This window comes from Pygocentrus nattereri, chromosome 6 (assembly GCF_015220715.1).
Source record: "Pygocentrus nattereri isolate fPygNat1 chromosome 6, fPygNat1.pri, whole genome shotgun sequence".
Lineage (NCBI taxonomy): Eukaryota > Metazoa > Chordata > Actinopteri > Characiformes > Serrasalmidae > Pygocentrus > Pygocentrus nattereri.
This window is the reverse complement of record NC_051216.1, coordinates 24,606,909-24,629,879: the sequence shown is the minus strand read 5'-3', so window position 1 is coordinate 24,629,879 and position 22,971 is coordinate 24,606,909. Positions and strand designations below refer to the sequence as shown.

Genomic DNA, 22,971 nt, shown 5'->3' with positions numbered 1-22,971 from the left:
TTATATAGTAGTGTAATGAGCTGATTGAATTAGCTGCTTGTTACTTTGCAGTTCATGCAGCTAACACACACTGGCTGTTTATTTATTTACACCCTGTAATTGATCTACACTAGGGGTGTTTAGAAATGTCAGAATCACATCAATGTCAGGAGATATTTGTTATAAAATGATGGACATCGCACAGATGATTAGATTTGACCAAAATATGAAACTCAGATTTCATTACACATTTATTGCGTTCATTTTGTCTTCATTGTATTCATTTTGCCGCATTTGTACATTTTATTTATACTGTTATGATAAAACTAGTGACTTTAGTCCCAATTTAATGTTAAAAGAGGATTAGGGATTTATTTTTATGGGCCTATTCTGATATCCTTATAATTAAATTGTCAGATTTTATTTGCTGATTTTTTTTATTTTAATTAGATTTTATTTATCTATTTGTATTTAGTTTTATACATGTAGCACATGGTGTTTGTGTTAACAGGCTATTATATTTACAGCACATAAAACATACTAGTACATTTCCAGTACTTTTTATTAGCCAAAGTTACAACATAAATAACACTATTTGTGCTGCAATGTGCCAAAACATGTTTAATTCTAAAATGAATAAAATCAGCTGCTTGAGTAAATAGCATCAAATAATCAAAAATAAAAGGCAATTCTTACCTACTTTCCTGACACGTCCTCTACAGAGAATAAAGACATAAAATGTGGCTTGTGCAAACATTATGGCAGATTTTATATTTCATGTAAGTCCAATAAATTAAACTAAATGAATAAACAACTAAGTAAATAAATAGATGTAAAAGTTACATTTAATGGTAGATGATGTTTTAACTGAGATTTTTACTTAGAAAATCAACCGAACTTTATAAAACATGCATCTGTTCCGTTTCTGGAAGCTGTGATACCCATAATATACACACTAAAAAACATATTGTATTTTTAAATGATAAAATACAGCAGTTTCCACCTCTTTAAAACGTATGAATGTGGACTTGGGGCTTTTAGCTTTAGGTAAGGTTTCGTTATCATGTGAGGAGAGCGGAGAATGGCTATTTTACTTCTCACTGATAGCCATAATTGGACATCTGTCTCTTCTTTGAACTAATGTATGGTAATGTATGTCTTTAAACATTGCAGCACTGTGATTTGGTGAACTGAGTCTAGTCCTCTGAGGTCCTTAAAAGTGATTGCATGTGTGTTGATTGGGATGCGGTAGCACTTTGCACAGAAGTGTTTGTGCTGCTCAGATTGCCAGGTTCTTTTGGGTAATAGGCTTCCTTTCTTGTCTGCCATTCGCCTTATCTCTCCACCATCAAGCGTGAAATTGTTGTTGGAGCACACTTGATCTTGGCAAGGCTTCCTGGAGATGAATCTGTGAGTATAAGGTTTGTCTTAAAGACACGTTATTTTTATGTTATAATGCTTTGTAGTGAAAGTATTTAACTCAGTCTGTCAGTTTGTGAAGTAAAACCTGCATTTTGGTGGCAGTGCCTCTTGAGACATTTGAGACATTTGGTTAACAAACCATAAATTTGTTAAGCAACTCTGCTTTTGGTTAGAGTGAGCATGAAACACAACAAAGCACCTCACTTTGACCAGAGTAAACCACTTTATAATTTACAGATAAAGATGTTATAATTTATAAACAATTAAGCAAGTGTGCACAACAAACGCTCCAGAACAGATCAAATTGCCTAACACACGCACAGTGCAAGAATAACTTTATTATACAACTATATATATATATATATATATATATATATATACTTGTTTTCAGCAGCCTTAAAATGCAGAAAGTTCAGTTGATATTAGGAATGCATTGATACTCTCTTTTCAGACTGACTATGAATACATATTTTTTTGTATTTGCCGATACCGTACTTAGTAATCTACTAAGCAATGTACTTTAACAGTTAAATCATTAAAATCAAGCTGATTTGATTAAATGCATTAGCTAGCTATGCTATATTAGTTTCCTTGGATCGAGTAGCGAACCAGTGCAGATGAGTGGGATTTGTTTCACATCGGAAAAGCGCTTCTGTACAGCTGTAAATAAAGTGTGTTCCTTAGGTTTGAACCCTGATCTCTCTCTTTCAACATCAGTCTCTGTAGCTCACGATAGCAGGAATCACTTTTGAGGCTAAAGCATCCAAAAGACTGTACTTGTGGAGTTTTTACTTGCTTTGTGTCTGACTGTCACAGAGTCAGTAACTCTTCTCTGTGTGAGCAGAGCCTCCTTCACTGCGTTTGCTCATCAGCACAGCAGTGTACTCAGCCTACATTGTTCGGTATCAGCGGATATTGGAATGTTGGTATTGTTGAACTTTTATAAGTATGAGTAAATGAGCGCAATATCAGCCCTATACTCGATACCAGTACTGGAGTCAATGCACTGCAGTGATATAAGCAGCTATTAGTATTTCATTATTTTTATTTTGCACTTTGCATGATAGTGAAAGGTGCTTTTGTAATTTTGTATTTTGTACCTAAAGGAAAAAGGAGAGGATAGTTAGATTAAAAAATGTTTTCTTGTTGCACAGCTCATCAGAAACTCACTATTTTACACAAATTGTCACTTCTGATATCGTCATTGCAATATCCAAGAGGTTTGTTGAAGATTACATGCTATATCCATATTGTGCAGCACTAGTTTTCAGCATGCCAATGCTTCCACCCTTTCACTGATCCGTTCTTGTGCACCATGTCTGCACATATAATGCTGTGTGTGAGTGTGTTGGCTGTGAAGAGGCTAATGTGCTCATCAGATTGTGTTCTGCTTTTCTCTTCCTCTATAGACGAGCGTAAAGGAAGGCCTGCTCCTGAAACAGACCAGCTCTTTCCAGCGCTGGAAAAAACGCTACTTCAAACTCCGTGGCCGGACGCTTTACTACGCCAAGGATGCCAAGGTGAGATCATAGCTTAGTGATACCTATATTAGCAATTAGAGCCAGATACTAATACTTTTATTGTGTTAACCAAATTGTTTCATTGCAACTGGATTTCAAAAAATCATTCAGTACCAAATTTTGGTACCCACATAGTCGGTCTTATCAGTGTCAGGGAGCCTATAAGAATGCTTTTTCAAAAACTAGACTGGTAATTGGTGGTGTAGGTTACATTTCACCAGCACCTGTGGATTTGTCTGTAATCAGATCATAAACATATCTACTTCCAAGTACCTCACATTCATTTCTGGTTTAAGCCACACCACAAGCCACAAGTTTCTCTTTGGAATTCGAAAGAATGTATCTTAATAAAGCATCATTTGAGAGCTGATATCTAAGTCAAGGTATCTGTATTGTATGGCATTGGTATCGTAAGATGTTGAATGATGCCCTGCCCTACTAAGAGTGTAATTTTAATTGAATCGAAAGGTTTGATTTCATTACAGTTCTTCAGGGAATAGTTTAGCCCCACCATGCAATCTGTAATTTCACCAAGATTTGTTTCATTGAAGAATGTGACTGGAGGAACTTTTTACGCAGTAGTGAAATGGAAATAAGAAAACAGTATATTATTATTTATATTGTTTTTATCCAATTTTCTATTAATTTAAAAGTTGATAATTCTTAATGCTTAGCTATGTCTTCTTTTATCACACGGTTCCTCTAGGTTGTGCAACTCGAGAGCCCTTTGACCAGGAAGGGAGTGCATACTTAATTAAATGTTATTATAATCAGCTATAATTGATTCTGAAATTCCAGATCAATGTAATAATCAGTGGCCACCTTCAGATTGACATTTTGCAATTCATCGATGCATTTTTCACACCTAATGCTATTCTGGGACTCAACATACAATAGTTAGAGTTATAGCATCCTTCACCCACTGCTGAGCTGCTCTTCTTAAGTCCATCATGTAAAGAGTAATGTAGGGTAGCTGGGTGGAGATACCTACTGTGCATTGATTTCTCCATCCATCTTTAAATGTCCATGTGAGATTAAACAAGGGCTTCACTCTTTGATGACTGGAAGGCTGCCTTCTGGCATGTGCATTCCTGCACTGCTCTTAAAGGGCTCATAAAAAAATCCCTTACATTTCACAAAATCTATGTACTATCTCATAATCGTTATTGTTTTGTTTACCATTCAGTCTCCAGTTTATATACAAAAAGAAAATTTTTAATTCATCATGGTTGTGATGTCACATCTGTTAAATGATTTACATATAACTTCCCATTCAGTCTACAGCAGTTTACTCTGCCCACTCATATTGAAGTGATAGGACGTGTCATTACTGTAGACAGCGTATAGCAGAGAGACTGTGGGAGAACGAAGTATGCGAGTATGTATTTGCAGCCTTTTCAAAGCATCCAGACACCCAAAAGGAGTGGCTGAAGTTTATATCTCAAGTGATTCAATCTGAATATAACAGTTTGTTTGACAGAGATTGTTCACGTATACCAGTTGATTTTGGTACTCAAATTTTTAAAGGAATCTGCAGGAATAAACTAAAAACCCTTGTAGACACCACTTTAATACCACTGTGTATGTATGTATTTGTATGTGTGTGTGTGATGCCCTGTGGCAGACGGGTGGTGTGCTGGCCCGCTGGCAGTACCGGGTCTCGCGTAGCCGCGTGTGCTGGAGGGTGCTGTCCGTCTGCTGGTCCGGTGCACGCCGCCCGCCACCCTCTCTGGGTGCCAGCGGATCCGAGGAAGGTTTGGTGGCGATTCGGGTTAGCAGCAACAGCAGCAGCAGGAGCCACACCTCTCTGGCAGTGGACGCCCACCTCTCTCTTACCCTCACGCCTGAGATATCACTGACTGCCATTTGCTGCATTCATTTGGCTGGACAGTTCACTCTGGCATTAATTAAAGATGCCTGTTCTCCCCATTGAGCTTGAAGTGGGAAGTGAGCCCTGCAATGGTTGAGAACACCATGGCTGCGATACGGCTGCAGAAACATCATGTCATCACTGTCTGCTCGTCTTATAGGCAGTACAAGAGAAGTGTTGTGGAGCCAGGCCTTGTGTGTCACTGTTCTATGTCTGAAAGAAGAGACTTCACTGAATTCAAGCCCACATCTGATCTACAAAGAGACTAAAGAGGGCCAGCCATTCAGTGTGCCATTACCGTTTCCTTTATGTTTGTCATTCATACAGCAGCATCAGCACTCTGCTCTGACCTGTGGGTTAAGGACGGCATTCAGACAGCATCTCACATTCTCTGCGTGGAAGAGAGGAGGTATTCAGAACCTCCAGAAAGACTTACGTGCCAGACTTTTGCATCTCAGCTGTAGGAGAGCTTTGGTGTGTGCCATGGTTGCTGTGCACCCCTGACCAACTGTGCAGACAAGCCTTTAGAATATAGTTTGTATTATTTGTGAAATAACAACTCATGTTCCATGTTGGTTGAATACAATAGGGCAGGTACTCAAAAAATGTAATCCGTCTCAAATTATTCACAAAGAAATAGCTAGTCAGAGTAAACAGTATTTAAACTATTCCTACCTTTGAACAAAACAATACTAGCTACTAGAGACAGTTAAAAAATAACATCTTTATGAATAAAATGTAACGCAGAGCTTTTCCTGAACAAAAATTGAGACTGGCCTGTTTAAGTGGTATTGGAACTCTGTTCTTCAGCATGGGATCTTATTCTTATCCATCAGTTTCGTATTGGGTTGTATGGCCCTCGTGCTGCACTGTTCATATTCACAAAGTTGTGCAGTCAGCTGTCACATACTGCTTACGTATTCACAATCTATCTAATAGGGCAGGCATAAATAATCTTTTCAGATGAATTTATGTTTTAAATGAATCATTTAGAGTTAACATTGTTCTGTTAGAGACGTGGATAACACAAAACAAAATTCTAACAAAAGTGAGTAATGTGATTAAAAGAATTTAAATTAAAGAATAATGCTGCTTTGTTGTAGGGAAAAGACATACACATATCTGTAAAACATTGTAGCACATTACCCGCAACATTGGTTAAATACATTGTAAACAATTTATGGCCATTTCCATTGGGATTCTCAGCATCAAACATGCTCTGCTGTACTTCCCATGGCTCTGGGCAGGCTAAATAATAAATTTCTGTGGAATAATGTACGTTTTGAGGAATGAAACTCACACATAATCATATCCTGATTATGAAAAAATGGGCTATATCTAACTGCCATTTAACTTTACACGCACAGATAGGTGTGAGGTGCAGCAGGGTAGCTGACCCAGTCTATCGCAATAGCAAGTTAGATATAACATACTGATCTGGGAGAAAATGACTGAAAACTCTGCAAAGTAGAAATGATAAAAATTACTTTGTAGGCCTGATGCACATGTGGCATGTATTATTTTTCTGGTTACGTCAGGTTTTTTACCATATTATTAGCCCCTAAATGTGCAGGTTTACATGTTGGGTAATGTAAGCTTTATCCAGTTTTTGTAGTGCGTACCTAATTTAGGCTTTCTGGTCTGCACCCATATACTGAAATGTTCTGACCCTGTTTCTCAGGTGTGACTTGGACCTTTAAAAAGGGAAAATCTCTCTTGATTCCATGGCGAGGGAAGAGTGCCTCTGTGAGAGAGGGAAAGAGATAGAAGCAGGGGAGTTCTAACAGTGACCTCACAGGCAGAAACAAGGTGGCCAGGCGTCTGCTTGTGCTGAGGTGGGGGGAGACTCTGTTTGTGTTGGCATGGCACCCTGCTCTCTGACAGATACTGCAGGCCTGGTGAAGTCCAGCCAGCCAAGCAGTCAGCGCAGAGTCTGCTCACTCATTCAGTCCTGCAGGCCAGCCAGGCCTGCAGATCATATCATAAACAGGATGTCACACTGCTTACACTGCCCAAGTACACAGTCATCATTTACTCAAATATCTGCCAATCAGCACTTAAACACAGATTAGGTGCTGTAACATGATCAGGCGCTAATTGCAAGCCTTTGATTTGCCTGAAGCCCATCTCTAAGAAGTGGCCTGAGCAAGCAAAACATTTTTTACTTGATTATGTTCTGTTTTTACGCTTTTGACTTTCTAGGTGTTACATATTATCGACTTTCCACAAATACAAAAACAGTTTGTACTGAGGAGCTTTTTGCAGCACTGTATTCCAGGAGAACTGTTAGTGAGGCACTGAAGGTTGTGTGAATGCCCACATGTCTCATGCCCTCGTCAGTGCTTCAGTCATCCACTGCTATTAGAAAGAGGATCATAATGAATGAACCCACCCAGAAAAACCATGCACATGCATGTTCATGTAGAGGATATGAATAAAATGCATTCAAGGAATGGTTTGGTGAAAAATCACATTTACACAGTTTTCCACTTACCCCAGAAGTGGTCCGTTAGCCAAGACATCTTTGGTGTCCATATTTTTGCTTCTTTAGGGCTGGGGCTATGAGGCTAACATTGCTAACAAACACTAGAAGTCAATAATCACCCAAATGTTTTCTTAAAATACATCTCCAAAACTTTTTTCAACGTTTAACCTGCACAAACTGCAACCAGGTCTTCATTCAAGATAGATGTCTGCTGCGTTCAACAACTTTGTTCATTATTATAGTTTACAGTAAGTTATACTGTGTCCCAAACCACACTGACATGCCTGTGTGATCTTAACCAAGATCTGAATGCAGTTTGAGCAGATTGAGAGAAGATTTGCATCTGGAGTAAATGAACAATTGTGTAAATTAGATTCCCCCCGAACCATTCCTTTTATGTTGCGTGTATGTTGCAGTTTGTGTGAATAAAATATATTAAATCGGCAGTTATCTCCAAGTGAACTGGTAGGCGAGCTTGTGTTAACGTAATATGTTTTACTCGGTTGGAAACAGCACATTTGAGTGAAGTAATTTCAGTGCATTACTGTTTTTCAGTCTGAAGTGCTTCCTCCTTTCTGTCAACACTCAGATTAGCACATGTGTCTTGTTAGCTTGATCTAAACAGCTGAAATTCCTCTCAAGTTGTATTTTTTTCTTTTCCAAACTGAAAGGTCAGAGGTCAAACTGTCACATTACTGGAATCATCTGTGTTTACCATTCCTCTGTTTTGCTGTCCACAGTCACTCATCTTCGACGAGGTGGATCTCTCAGATGCCAGTGTTGCTGAATCAAGCACAAAGAATGTCAACAACAGTTTCACGGTAGGTGACCATTTTGGTGGACTACATCAACACAGCGGGAACATGTAAACGGAGATTTGTAGTGACTCGGTTCAGCATGAACAGTGTCTGTTTCTGTCCTTATTACTGGCAATTCTAAGTGGTGGGACCACTAACTTCTACCAATTCTGGTTTTGATCAAGAGTATGAAAACTGTAGTATCACAATGCAGAGAAAAGCAAATTAGAAGTAGGGATGGAGGATATGATATATATGATATGTTGTCACAATCATGATAAATTATGTCCCAAATTGGACTGTCACAATTACTCAGTAATAAAAATCACTGAACATTTACATTCTTCATGTGTCAGCTTAGTAATTAGTTTGCAATGTGAATAATCAATAGGGTATCTACAGGGCATTATAAAGCCATGTCTGGCAAAGTGTTTTTGAGCTATTTGCACTTAATTTGGTTTTGTGAGCATCACTGAAAGAGGCAAATATATGTGACATAAAGGGTTTTGCTACACTAGATCTAGACCAAAGAGCTCAGAGACAGATAACAGGCTTACAGGCTAAGCCTATAACATTCAGTTAGGTTTTGTCAAGAGTTCACTGTAAAACTACAACACACAAACTATGTGTGTTAAAAGCTTCACATGCTTCAAATGTCTGTTTAATCAGAGCTGAAGTAGTATTGAAAAAAGACAGTTAAAATGCATTCAGTTGAATTTGCTGATACCTGCATATAGCCTGATAATGCATCATTTCAGTTCTCTATGTTATTCACTTAAGCTTATTTTTTAATGTTTGGCCAAGATTAAACACTGATTACTTGAGGAGTCATCAAAGTAATCTCTAGATTACTTAATTACTCACATAATCAATAGTGATAGCCCTTTCATCCTAAAGTGGCAGATACTATAAAAAGGCTCTAATTTTTTTCTCCTGTTCCTTGTTAAGATAATAATAATGAAAAAAATGTTGCATAGTTTTTCATAGCCTTTCAAAATGTGGCACTACTGTTTTGCAGGTGCATTTTTGTGTCATGCTTTCAGACACCATGGTGTTAGAATTTTGCTGCATCAGCCACCCTTAATTAGGAATATCCATTTAGTGCTTCATTGCACCTTAAAACGCTAATCCTTGTTTTTTGGCTGGTGCTACATGTTAACCTTCCCTGAATCTGTAGCTTCCATTATGGATGCAACTGATGGCAGCATAAAAAAGTAACTTTTGTAACAATCATTGTTCATGAAATGGAGAATTGACAAACTCACTCTGCCATTTCATGGCTTGTTAGTTCATATAAATATAACAGTTTATTATGAAGTTTGATGATGAACATTGAATAATTCAGTGTGGTAAGATTTCTCAAACTCAGTAGCCACAACCAGATATTTGCACAGGAAGGTTTTTCTTTTCAAGAGCCCTTGTTTAGGTACGTTAGTACAGTCTCCTGTGTATGAGTGTGCACCAGCAGGCGTAAGAGTGCGAGAGGGAAAACAAGCAGCGGCCGGCGGCGAACTTCAGACTTTCTGAGGAGTAGAGAGTGTGGCTGTGTCCTTTAAAAAAAACGTGGCTCCTCTCCCCAGGCATGGCTATAAAAAGACATAGAGAAAGACTAAGAAAGCTCCAAGGAGAAGATGAAGTTATTCATAGCAGCAGTGCCGTTAGCGCTCCACTGAGCATGTTTCGGATGACTTGACTGCAGTCTTATTGTTTAACTATGGCGTGAGCTCCTAATCGTGTGGACGTGAGTGTTCAGCACGTGTTCTGTTCAGCTTTGAAACCTTTGCTGCTTTTAACGAATTTTACTTCACAAACCTCCTTCTGTGATTTCCTTTCTTCTCAGACAGCAGGTTGTTTATGTTGGTTGAAGTCATTCAGACTAACTCAAGTCATTAGGAACATATTTTAAGAAGGGTGCCTCTCTGCTCTCAGGGAGTCTGAAAGCTCTTAGAAGTATGTGGTGTTTCAGTGTTTCCTGGACTCCTCTTTAATAATTTAGTGTTATGTTTTCCCTCAGTATAAATAATGGTTTTACTGTTAAAACAGTGATTTACAATGGCTCTTGATTGCTCTATTATTGTTGGGTCGTTCAGTGAAATGTTTTTCTCTGTGCTCTCTCGATTAAAGAGCTGCTCTTTGGATAAATTATCGCTGTCATATCAAAACCTTTTAACTTTGTTCATACTTTTTATTAGGGATGCATTGATATGGAAATGTTGGGCCGATGTTAATATGCATTATTATTTTTGTGTATATATCTGTCAATACCAATGTCGAAATATTAATACTTTTAAAATGTAGAACTTAAAACTATATCTGCCTGGTTTAGCTCAGCATCCCATTTGAAGAATGAACCAATGGAATTTGTTAAAAAATACGTCCATGCTTTTTTTTTTTTTCATTTTTGTGAAAAGTTAACATTTTGGAGATGCAAGTGTCTTTTTTTATCTGAAGTGACTATATGGCTCATTCATTATGGTTCATAGTCAGACTTTTAACTGACTTTAGACTAAAATCCTTTGAGAGACCCTGCGCTTTAATTATGTTTACTTTATTAAAACAAATTATTGAACATTCCATTTTGTCACTTCTAAAACAGTCACAACACTACTGAAACTTTTTCGTAATTGCAGAAAGATTGTTTTTTGGTAGTAGTGCCAAAACAGTCGGCTCTAAATGCTCACCTTGAGGGTCAGGGTACAGATGTGGTTAAAATAAGGCTCTGCCAACGGTCTAAATTTCTTTATGTTTCGGTAGATGAAAACGTTGGACAGCATTTTTTATCTTTTTCATCATGATTTACAAATTATACATGAATTTAAATCCTTTAACTTCACTTTAGAAGAAAAAAAATCTTCATAAAAGCAATATTGCAAAATTGCAAAACTTTTTTCACAAATTGAAATGATTGGGTTTGGGACAGCAGTCTCCCAATTGAAAGTACTTTGTAATTATTATTATTTTATATGTTTTATATGTTTAGAGTATTATTATTATTATTATTATTATCATTGTTGTTGTTATTGTTATTATTATTAGTAATAATATTATCTCAGTGAATACCTTCAGTCTAAATAGATTGTGACATAATCCTTGTAAATAAGGTATGAATACTTTATTGTTTTAATTTTTTTTGTTGTGGGACTGCAATTTGAAGTCTTTCACTAGAATGGTCCACATCTTTGACGAGCATGTAACCATATTTCCCACTGGAGTGGCTATCTGCGTCTTTGTAGTCGGGCTATTTTCCGTTTCTAATAATAGTACAGCTACCAACTGCGTCTGAGAGAGAGAGAGAGAGAGAGAGAACTCAGGGCTTGCAGGGAAAGAGGTCTGTGTGGGGAACAAAAGGAAATCCTCGGCGTGACGTCAGAGAGCAAACGCCTCCATGGTAAGAGCAGCACTGTGAGTGGAGGGCTGAGGCAGGACAGAGGGATGGATACAAGAGGAGAACAGAGGAGGAGGGAGAGAGAGGGAGAAAGAGAGAGAGAGAAAAGGCGAGAGACGGAGTGACTGAAGGGGATGAGGTGAGTTAGTCTGTGCTTTCCTCTCATTTTAATGACTGTCTTCCACTTCACTTGGCTGCTGGTCCAGTGGAGCAGCGATGGAGCAAAGCGTTCAGCTCCGAGACCGAAGAAAGAGCAAAGAGCAGCCTAAGTGAAGCATGAGAACAGGGTGTGAGTGTGTGTTCACTAATGAGGCTGATGTCTCTTTAAGATGCTCACAAAAGGTGGTCTGCATAAATCTCCTTTTGTTCATAGATTTTTGTTGTGTGTGTGTGTGCGCATGTATATGCATGTGTGTAGAGTTCCTCATGCGGTAGAGGGGGCTGGAGCAGTGAGGCAGGGAGAGAAGGACAGAAAAAGACACAGAGAGATCGGGCTTTGCCTGCCTGCTCACATACAGGGAACAGGAGCACATATTCACTGAAGAAGCAGCTCTGCAACTAAAGGAAGACTGCTGGTGTGTGCACTGCTCTGAGATTTACATGCACGCGAGAGAACGTTGAAGAAAAGGAGGAAAATAGAGGGTGAATATTGAATCTCGTTCCTTGAGGACAAGCATTAGACACTGCTTCTTTAGCCACTGTAAGGATTGGGAACTTGCGTTAGATTACGGATGACCTCTGTGCTCGCCTTTTTTCCTTGATGCTCTGCCAATTTGTCTGTTTTGCTACACTGTGCAAGTGCATATGTTTGTTCGCGTGACTTTGGGAGGGGGCTGTTCTGAATGGAAGATGGAGAGCAGAGCGGAGCACCTTGAGGTACACGTGAGGGAGGCAAGCCGTGAATTCCAGCAAGTGCTTTTGGCCCTGACTACATGTGAGATTCCATTATTCACTTTCAGCTGGTCAGGCGCTGAGTAGAGCTTTTAGTTGATTATGGGGAAATGGATCTGTTGTTTTTTTGCATTTTGTATTTGTAGCCCATGAACTCACACTGCCATCCAACTGTGCATATTTTGCTGGGAAATGTGGAAATGCATTTGCATATCTTTGCATTGAAAGAGCAATATGAGCATGCATGATGTACAGTTATGTGCAGGCTGATAAGTTGGAGTCACGATGGCTCTTAAATTGACAGTGAGGAGCACAGGAGGTACATTACCACCTAGCTGTAAAGGAGAGCATATGACAGATAAATGTGAATTAAATATAGGAAATGTAATTAATTCTCCTTTTTTGTATCATACAAACTGAACTGCACATGCTCTCTGTTAGTGATTTATTACAAGGTCAGGTAAGTCTTTGTCAAAATATCTGGTACAGTGCTTCTAGCCATTCAGAGAAGAATTAGCACAACACATCCCAGATAAGAATCCATAAATAGATGTGGCTACATATAATGAAATAATAATCAGCTTTGCCCAGATGAAATATGTGACTAATATGAAATAAAGCAGACATGAGGCTGTTCTAATTATATGCACTACCTCGCTGCTACTATATGAATGTTACACAGGGCAGTAGATGTGCTTTACTTCATGTGATAATGTTTATTTATTAGCTCAGTCAACTCTGCTCCATACATTACACTGAAGCTACAATTTGAAAAAAAAAAAAAAAGGTTTTTATAATGAACTGTACAATGGCCTGTTTTTGTGAGAGACCAGGTGGATGCAGTTCATAATGAAAGTGTTATAATGAAAATAATTTATTGTAATGAAAATAACTTGTTGAATGTGTCTTTATAATGAACTGCACAGCAGCCTGTTTTTATCTGTGAAAGACTGAGTGGAGGCAGTTCATAATGAAAGTGTTATAATAACTAGCATGCTTTTTATGCTGATTAAATCGATTGACTTTGAAACAGTAAACACATTTCAATGAGGTTAAGCTATTAAAACATCAAAACAAATTATCACTGAGACAACTACATTTGAAATTGAATCGGATAGGCAGTCAAAGTCACTGTCATATGATTAATCACTTTCCGCAACTGTGGTTTGCTGCAGCTGTAGTGATATGACTGAAATGGAAATGATTGATATGATTATAGTATAATATTAAAATTCTCATGTTAAAAATCAGCAACCACTAAATTTTTCTGTGTTTTTTGGTCATTGATGATGTTCACTGATGGAAAAATACATCCCAATATAGAAATAAAGAATACACACATAATATTGAAAACCATTGAAATCTTCATAGTAGCCACCCTTAATAACAGCGCAAACATTAGGTTTACGACAACTTTTTGTAGCGTTTTAACCAACTTGAATTTCAGACTTTAAAACTTCTGGCTTTTACTATTTCCGTGAAAATTTTCAATTCACTAAACAATTTTCTCTCACTTTTTTTAAAATAAAGAAGTTTGAAATAATGTTAACGTAACAGGGAGTGAGGAGGCAGATGCATATGCGGTCATAGTCCAAACGGTCCAGGGTCGTAGAGCCAACACGGATTGATCGGGGGGCAGACATGACAGACATGGAGACAATCAGGGGTGGAGCCATGAAACGAGATTGCTGGACCAAAACAAACACACATGGGCTAAACCAAAACAACACGAAGACATGGACAGTACTGGGAGGGGCCAATCGTGACAGTAAAAAATGTTAACGTTTTAAAATGTACCATTCACTACCCAGTCCATACAGATATACTGCAAAAACAGCCTGCTTTGGATTAATTGGCTCTATGATGTCACAAGTACCAATTCATTTATTTATATCCACTTTTCAGCTTACAGCAGTAAAGCCACATCCATTATTATTGAAGTTTTAAGGAGTATTTCAGCCTGTGCTGATTTTTGTATGAGGTGCAATGCAGGACAGCCAGTCAGAAGAGAGCCTGTTTACATATGATCAGTCTTAAAGCTTGTTTAATGGTAAGGGATAAAGATAGGATAGAAATAGTCATGTAATAAAAACACACATAAAACCACACAAATGTCATAATAAATGCAAGAAACGTCTAGCATATTGACCCTTTCACATTAATGTGCATACGTTAATGTAGGAAGACTTTACATGTGAGCTAATTTGGATAGTTTTTCTTTGTCCATGAAATTCATGAAATGTTCACACAAATGTGAAGGATAGCTGGCATTTTCAAATGATTTTAAAAAAGAGCCTACTGAAATGCTAGTGCAGAATATATGAATGTACATTCCACAGTGTAAGGAATGTACAGTGAATAAATCTATGTATTAACGCTGTAGTAGTCATCGGTGTCCTATCATGTCCTGTTTTATCGACTCTGTGGCTTGTCTCACATGGATACTCTGTGACAGTGGCTTGTTAATGCTTATTGAAGGAAGCGCTGGACTTTCCCCTGATACTAGTCCCCTCTCGCTATGAGCTCTGCTCTCTGCGCTCTGCCACTACCTTCCCATTGGTCTCCCACTGCTACTGATTTAGAGCTGTGGGATTTGATTTCCTCTCTGTCTCAAACACACTGCCCACTCCTGCTTTCTCAGTGACTGTTAAAAAGGACTCAGGCTCCCGTCCCGCTCTGACCTCCGGCACACAGGCCGTCATCCTGCTTGTCTGACTCAACCCTATTTTAATGTAATCATGAGTTGCAGTGGCAGAGGACAAGAGAAATCACTCTGCGGTGCTGCTTCTGTGTCTTTGAGTGGAGCTTTTGAAGAGGCTTTTAGAGTAAGTGGTTGGCTGTGGCGCGATGCTCTGGGAGTTGTCCGTGATTGTGTAACGGGGGTGGGGGTGTGGGGGTGTGGGGGGGGGGGATGCTAATGTGATTGCTGCATCAAGGCACGAATGGAAATTGATAGGTATGTTCTGTGACTGTTGTGGTGAAAGAGTGTGCAAGGACCTTTTCTCTAAAGGAAAAGAGGAAACTCCCTCGAAAAAATTTCTATTGATGATAATCTCATAATCACTCAGAACGTTTATGGCACTGTTTCGTAGTTCTTTCTCATGAAGACGCATTGCAACAGTGCAGTGCTGTGTGCAGAGCAGTAGCGTTCGCTGTGAGGCTTGTTGTGGAGATTTGCTGTATCTATGGAGAGTATATAAATAAACATTAGAGCAGTGTGTGGGCACGCCACTAACCTCCTCCACACACCCGACACTAAACGACACTTCACATCTCTGCTATCCCACTGTTAAATGCCTGTGTGTCATAGGCCCCTTGTCATTTACAAGGTCATGAAGAGCAGCTGATCCAATAGCAGGAGATCTTCACACTGGCATTGGCTGCTATCTGCAAAGGAGACTTTTTGAGTTCCAATGTCTTGCTAGCATCCTGTTAGAGACCAAGGCAAAAACTTGCTGCATATTTGCCAAAAGAACACTGCCCCTGCTTAAACCCTCTTATCTCCCTCTGTGCAAAGGGGTCATTTGTAATAAACTTGCTGAGGTCCTGCTACTTATAAGGCATGAAATAAAATAGAAAAAGGCATGAGTCTTTTTTAAATCCAAGCGCAAGAGAATTCCACTGAATTTTTTCATCAAATTAGAAATATTGTCTTACGTATTATGTTGTAGTGTCAAGAAACATTCTTGTTGATTTCTTTACAGTGGTGGTGATCAAAGATCATTATGACTACAAAATATTTATTTTTAATTTTTTTGCTATTCAAAAACACCAGTGGACCTGTACATGTTTTACATGTAATGTTGATCATGGTAAAATGGTAAAATGCTAAACCTGAAAAAAAGGTTTGCCTTACAACGCCATGAATATACTTCTCCACAATATTCATATGTAAAATATGTTTCAGCCAAAACCTTATAAAAAAACAATGTCTCAGACATCAGGTGCCATATTCATAATCATAACAGTTTTATGTAATAACTTTCTCTGAGGAAACTTTTAGTGGTACTGTTTAGAGGAACTCTTCAGGCGTTTGGTTACTATCCATAATTTCTCTTAAATGGCACATTTCACATGAAAATACTCTGCATGACTTAATGTACATCTTAATAAGTTAATTACGCAGAAATTCTGAAAAATCAGTAGAATTCTCCCAAAAAAATAAAAGTTCAGAAGTAATTCTTTGCTTTGATGTATGTTTCTAGGCACCTTCAGTTGGTATAGAACATTTACATTTTGTGGAAGCTTTTTGTACTATAAAAAAGATTACATTCACACTAACATCTCATTTACATGGAATGGTTCCTCAAAGTGCTGTCTAGTGAAAGTTTCTTTAAGGAGCCAAATTATTTTTCGATAGATCGCTCTAAAGAATCCTTTTTGGCACTTTTGTTGTTGAGAATTCTGCCTAAAGCAAGTAAAGTTTAAGCAGTATTCATCAGATTACACAGAAATTCTTTCCCCCTTTAATATTATTTATCATCACTTAACGGCATCTCAGCCCTTACATGCCTGATTGCAGAGGTTAAGTCGTCTGCAAAAACAAACTGTAGTTTGAAGCTTCTCTGACTTAATGCACTGCATCAACAAGTAATGCCATAAGTGAATTGAACTGATGTAAGAGTTAGTTCATGCCTGCTCGTCTCTTTTCCCTGGCCAAGTTCTGTGCTGCTAATTCTTTGCGCTCTAATGACTCTGCTGTCAATTGTCCAAGCGCAGTTGTAGCCTGTGGAGGCAGTAGGGAGTAGGCAGTAATGAGTTAGGGAGATGTGAGGCGAGCGAGCACATGTCTGGGAGCATGGTCAGGACTTTCTGCACTCTGCAGTAGCAGCAGCAGCAGCAGCACTGAAGAAACTAAATAACAAGACCAGAGACAAGGCTGGCTTCACCTGTGCTGACCAAAAACATGCATATCCTGCAAGCTGTTCTTCTGCTAATGCACAGACAGCCATGCTACTATATGATTGTGCTCTAAGCATTTCTTTTTATTTCTTGCTGTCTTTCTTGCAGTTCACACCTCTTTTGTGCCCTCACATCAACTGACTAAGACAAAGCTTCAGAGTTTGTGAGCAAAACACATTAGCTAGAAAGATATCGTGCATGAATTGACTAAAATACGACGCAAAAAGTCCCTGAAGTTGTGCTTCAGTTGATAATCTGTTGATTGAAAAGCTTGTTTAGCCACACTAATTAGAAGCAGTGCTTTCATGGTAGAGATTATGTTAAAGAAGCACTTCTTTTGAGGTATAGATTATGATATAAAAGCATTGCCGTATATTGGTGTAGATTATGTTGGATAAGAACTGCTGTTATAGAAAAGCACAGTTATGGACTCACTGCTGTTGATATATGTAGATTGCTATGGATGTACTGCTGTTGAGGTACAGATTGTATTACAAAAGTGCTGCTGTTAAATTATAGATTGCGTTACAGTATCACTGCTGTTGAAGTATAGATTGTTATAAAAGCACTACTGTTGAGTTATACATTATATTATAGTGCGCTACTGTTGATTATATAGATTGTTAAAGAACTACTGCTGTTGAGGTACAGATTGAGTTACAGAAGCACTGCCGTTGAAGTATAAATTATGTTATAGAAACACTGCTGTGTTGAGGTGTGTTTTATGTTATATAATCACTGCTGATGTATAGATTACGCTGTAGAAGCACTGCTGTTGAGGTATAAATTATATTATAGAAAGACTGCTGTGTTGAGGTATGTTTTATGTTATATAATCACTTCTGATGTATAGGTTATGCTGTAGAAGCACTGCTGTTGAGGTATACATTATGTTATAGAAAGACTGCTGTGTTGAGGTATCTACTATGTTACGTAATCACTTCTGATGTATAGGTTATGCTGTAGAAGCACTGCTGTTGATATATAAAGATTGTTATAGAAGTGCTACTGTTGCAGTACATCATGTCTTTTAGAAGCACTGCTGTTGAGGTGTAGATTGTTATAGTGTCACTGTTGCTGAAGTATAGATTATGTAATAGACATGCTGTTGCTTTGGTGTAGATTACATGATAGAAGCACTGGTATTGCGGTGCAAATTATGGAATAAACATACTGCTGTTTTAGTACAGATTGTGTTGTAGATGTGCTGCTTGGTATAGATTGTGTTTTAGAAGCGCTGTTGCAGTCTTTGATGCTCCACTGCTTATCTGTTCCACTCTGTCTACTTCTTGCATTTCTATCTAATGTACCTCATGAGCCATATACCAAGGCCAATGCAAAAGTGGACGTACAAATCAGCAACAGTAAATTTTGTGTGCAAGGGAGAATTCATTTGTTTAGGTTATGTAACATTTGAGGTTCAGTTTGGTCATAAATGCAGCAATTTTCTAGCCAGTGTCACTGACAGTTCTGCAACAGCAATAGCAAAGACTAATCACTAAGCGATTTATTCCCTTGTTGTGCCAGATGGTTATGGCTGATGGCTGATTGTAAGAAAATACATGAAGCAACTTGTGATTGAGGCACTTCTATTATGAGCAGATGGGTTTTATCAGTGCGAACAGTGCAAGTCTATTACTGCTGTTAAAAATTAAACCCTTTCTCCAACTCTTGAAGTTGTTCAGGATTGACAGTTGTTCCAGGGGAGTATCTGTGATACCAGCTGTTGATCCTGAATGAAGCCTATGTCAAAAAGAATTGAGGGATATTTTATGAAGAGCTGTCAATGTCCAATAAAAGCCCCCTGAGAGGTAAAGTTGACTTGTGTTGGCACAACAGATCTTACTTTAAAGCAAAGTGATTGCACTCTTCTGTCTAGTTGTACTTTACTTTCATACATGGAGATCATTGGACATAACTGGCTTATCAAAAGAGGCCATCAAGTCACCATAAAAATGTATTGATTTGTTATTGGCAGAGAGGGCACCTGAGTTTCATTGCAGTATGCATTGCAGTTTAAAGAATTCAACAATAACAATTCAAGAATAACATTTCTCAATGTAAAAATAGGAAAGAATAAAGTTTCTCTGTAAAAGTAGCAAAAACTGGGGGATACTACTGTTATATATGTATACACTGTGTTATAGAATCACTGCTGTTGTGTTACAGATTATACTTAAGAAACACTGCTTTTGTGCTGTTGGTTATATTATAGAAGCATTGCTGTTGTGTTATATATTATGTTATAGAAGCCCTGTTATTATTGTAAAGATTATGTTCTAGAAGTGCTCTCGTTATGGTGTAGATAATGTTCGTGAACTCTGAGAACAGTGCGTATTCTTGTCTCATGCATGACCCCGCGGACTGGGTGTGTAAGCACATGCTGGCATGCTGCTCCTCGGCCACCCGTAAGTGGAAGGAAACACTGAAGACGCTTGTGATCAATAAATAATAAGAGTATTAAAAGCACAGAGGTAGTCTGCTCCTGGAGCGATAGTGCGGAGGCTGCCTCCGTTATGAAACAGGCTTTTAGCATTTTCTGAGGCGCTCCGCCTGTCAGCCTGGATCTCACTCAAGCTGGGCTAGAAGTGCAGCGCTGAGGAGAGGCAGAGCAGAGTTGGAGGGAGGTGTGGTGTGGGGGTGTGGGGTGGGGGGTTGGGAAGGGGGATGTCCTGACTCTCAGCTTTAAGAAGAGGGCACTCGTCCTCAGCGTCACTCTGAGGCAAGCAGGCAACCAGCCAGGTTCATCTGCCTGGATCTCTCTGTCTCTCTTTCTCTCCTCGTAGGTAATTACTCCATTTCGAAGACTCATCCTGTGCGCGGAGAACAGAAAAGAGATGGAGGACTGGATCAGTTCTTTGAAATCGGTTCAGTCTAGAGAGCATTACGAGGTAAAATGCATCTCTCGTTACTGCATATGTCATGTGTTTTTTGTCATGCTGTGGTGTAGATCTTGATGTGATGTGAGTCATGAACTTGGATAGTGGTAAACAGAAACAAAGCTTTTTCAAATGACTTGCTGTATATTATTGTGTGTGTGTGTGTGTGTGTGTGTGTGTGTGTGCGTGTGTGTGTGTGTGAGAGAGATGTAATATTAATTATTACATTCCTGAGTTTGTTTCTTTTATATGCTTTTTTTCTGGTTGTAGACTATTGGGCATGCCATAGAATCACCACTTACCATTAGTGGACTGTAGGAATACTATATGGCATGCTATTTTTATGTAAATGCTCATAGATATTGTTCTTATTCAGTCCCATTTCTTTTCTCCTAAACTGTGAAAAATCATTGTTAATAGTGCTGGTGATAATAATAGATACTGAAATGAGGCAAATTGTATTTATATGGGCAATTATGTGGTTGTAGAAGTGATTTTACCATTAAAATGAGAACAAAGTATGTTTCTGTGAAGTCCTTTAGTGAGACTTTAGTTTAATTATGTAAATATATATAAATGATAAACATAGTCTTTGGTGACACTGCAGTAATAAAAGTAAAAATGTATTGCCTTTAAAAAGAAGGGGAAGAAAAAGATTACATAAGGTCTGATGTTCTGCAATACCACACCCTGAGCCCCCGCTCTGCCTGCACCCCTCACCCACACATCTGCCAAGTGGGGCACAAACTGTTCCCTTCATTGATTGTGCTAATCAAGTTACATTACAGATCCATAGTGTCCTTAAAATTAATCCCAACAGTTGTACCTGTGGAAGATCCGTGCTTGAACAGTCTGAGATTGTACCTCTGAAAAGCACTGTTCCCAGTGGCTGATTTGATTATGCCTGATTGGTGGATTTTACTGTAGAAGAGGGAAGCGTGTGGTGAACGTGCTCACACTGCATAGGAGCATATGGTGTGGTACTGCACTGTATGGAATTCTGCATCTCACTCTGATGGGGCTGTACAGTGTGTTACAGCATGCGGGTTGCATGCGGTGTCTGGAAGAATGCCTTGACTGAAAACAGTTTGCTCGCCTTTGTGTTTTAAAGTACCTTTCTTTCCAAGGGCTCCAAAAAAGTCTTATCCTGGTTCTGCCAATTTGTCTTAACTTCTCCTTTGCTAGACGGCACAGTTTAATGTGGAACATTTCTCAGGGATGCACAACTGGTATGCCTGCTCCCACGCACGCCCCACCTTCTGCAATGTCTGCCGGGACAGCCTCTCAGGGGTCACTTCTCATGGCCTCTCGTGTGAAGGTAAGTGCCATCAATTTCTAACTAACACTCTATCCAGTTTCTCTCCACTCTGCCCTTTCCTTTTTCCATCTCTCTCATCTCTCTGTATGCTAATGCCTCTTTAATTATGGATGCCATATTTTACTGATGCCTCCCTGCTGTGGTTTGGCGCTCACTGTCTCCCCTGAGAAGTGAGAGGGTTTGGCCGCATTAGCTCAGTCCGGATCCACAGTTAAGCTCAATGTGAGAGAGAGAATGCAGTAGAAGCTAGGGGTGAGAGTGGTGGTGGCATTAAAGTGAATACCATGTCGTCATCTCATGATGTGGATACCGTGATGACCAAAACAAAAAACAAAAAGCCACACCCCCAAGACAATGTAAACATGAGCAAGAACGGTTATTGTTTATTAAACATGAAAACATATTCAAATATGTATTCATTTATACAGTACTCTGCAAAAGTCATTTCATTTCCAGCCAAAATGGCCATTGTTATTGATTTTTTTTAGCATCAGGAAAAAGAGCAGAGAACATTATATGTACTTTTCTGTTAAGAGAACATTACTTATAAATCGCAAACATTTTTAAAAGGTTTATCAACTTTTACATTTTCAGTGTTTTCACTTCGCCTTTATTACAGTTTCCATTCTTTCAGGAGACATGCTTTCTTTTAGAAGAAATAAGTAGGAATGTTCTTCCACAAAGTTTAGTCCTAGAAGTTGGTTGCATTGTCGACTTTTCACAATCCCAAAAAGTAATCCACACATATTCTGTGATGTTGAGGTCTGGCCTCTGTAGAGGCCAGTTCATTGTTCTGAGAACACCAGGAGCTTCTTTATTCTTTTTGTCTATTTTCTATTCTCGGTAACAGCTTCTCGACAGCTACACATCCTTTCAGACTCAGACTTTCAGCGCTGAGTTATTTTTTTCATAGTGGGAGAATGGACAGAACCATCTGTGAATTTTAAGTGTTGTTTTTCTAGTGGTGACGTTTTGGCAGTCTACCAGATCTTCCACAGTTATCTTTTAATCATTTTTCAAACTCCAGTTTTGAAAACTTCTGTCTTTTCCTTGGATGTCCTCTTTTTTTAGACTGGTGAATTGTCAATCTCCTGAAAAATGAACAATTTGAACTTAATGGCTGTTTTGATTGAAAATGAAATAAATAATGGGTGATCTCTGACTTTTGCCCAGTACAATATATATTTTTTATTTCTTTTGGACATGTATGGATATATCACATCATTATTGCCTTAAGACTGGAAATTATTGTGATACAAATTTGAGTTAATGTTGCTCACCCCCAGTAGCAGATACTGAGAAGAGAACACGCTGCAGGCAGGGAAAAAAGAGAGTGATCATTAGAAATGGTGAAGCTTCAGTGATTGTATGTCTGCATTTGTGTGCGCACATGAGACTATTATCTCTGTGTCTGAATCTTGATACACAATGAAAGTAACCCAAAGAAGCTGCTGGCAGGTTAAAGCACTCACCCTAAAAATACCCTTTCCAGTATCATGCATTATGTTAATGGGCTGAACTCA

The 22,971-nt window shown here is 38.7% G+C and overlaps 1 protein-coding gene across 10 annotated transcripts in view; it reads left to right on the top strand.

The window, feature by feature from the left end:
- dgkh (diacylglycerol kinase, eta) overlaps positions 1–22,971 on the top strand; it is a 74,057-nt gene that overhangs the window by 17,102 nt on the left and 33,984 nt on the right. For 4 of the 10 annotated variants that reach the window (XM_017710848.2, XM_017710847.2, XM_017710850.2 and 1 more), the window contains 5 exons: positions 2,811–2,921; positions 4,546–4,692; positions 8,017–8,097; positions 20,038–20,142; positions 21,316–21,448. In XM_017710848.2, the coding sequence (XP_017566337.1) occupies positions 2,811–2,921; positions 4,546–4,692; positions 8,017–8,097; positions 20,038–20,142; positions 21,316–21,448 (577 nt within the window). Of the gene's footprint in view, positions 1–2,810; positions 2,922–4,545; positions 4,693–8,016; positions 8,098–11,470; positions 11,598–11,882; positions 12,101–12,129; positions 12,393–20,037; positions 20,143–21,315; positions 21,449–22,971 lie in introns of those variants that run through there. The other 6 variants (XM_017710855.2, XM_017710849.2, XM_037539016.1 and 3 more) reach the window with 5 other exon arrangements.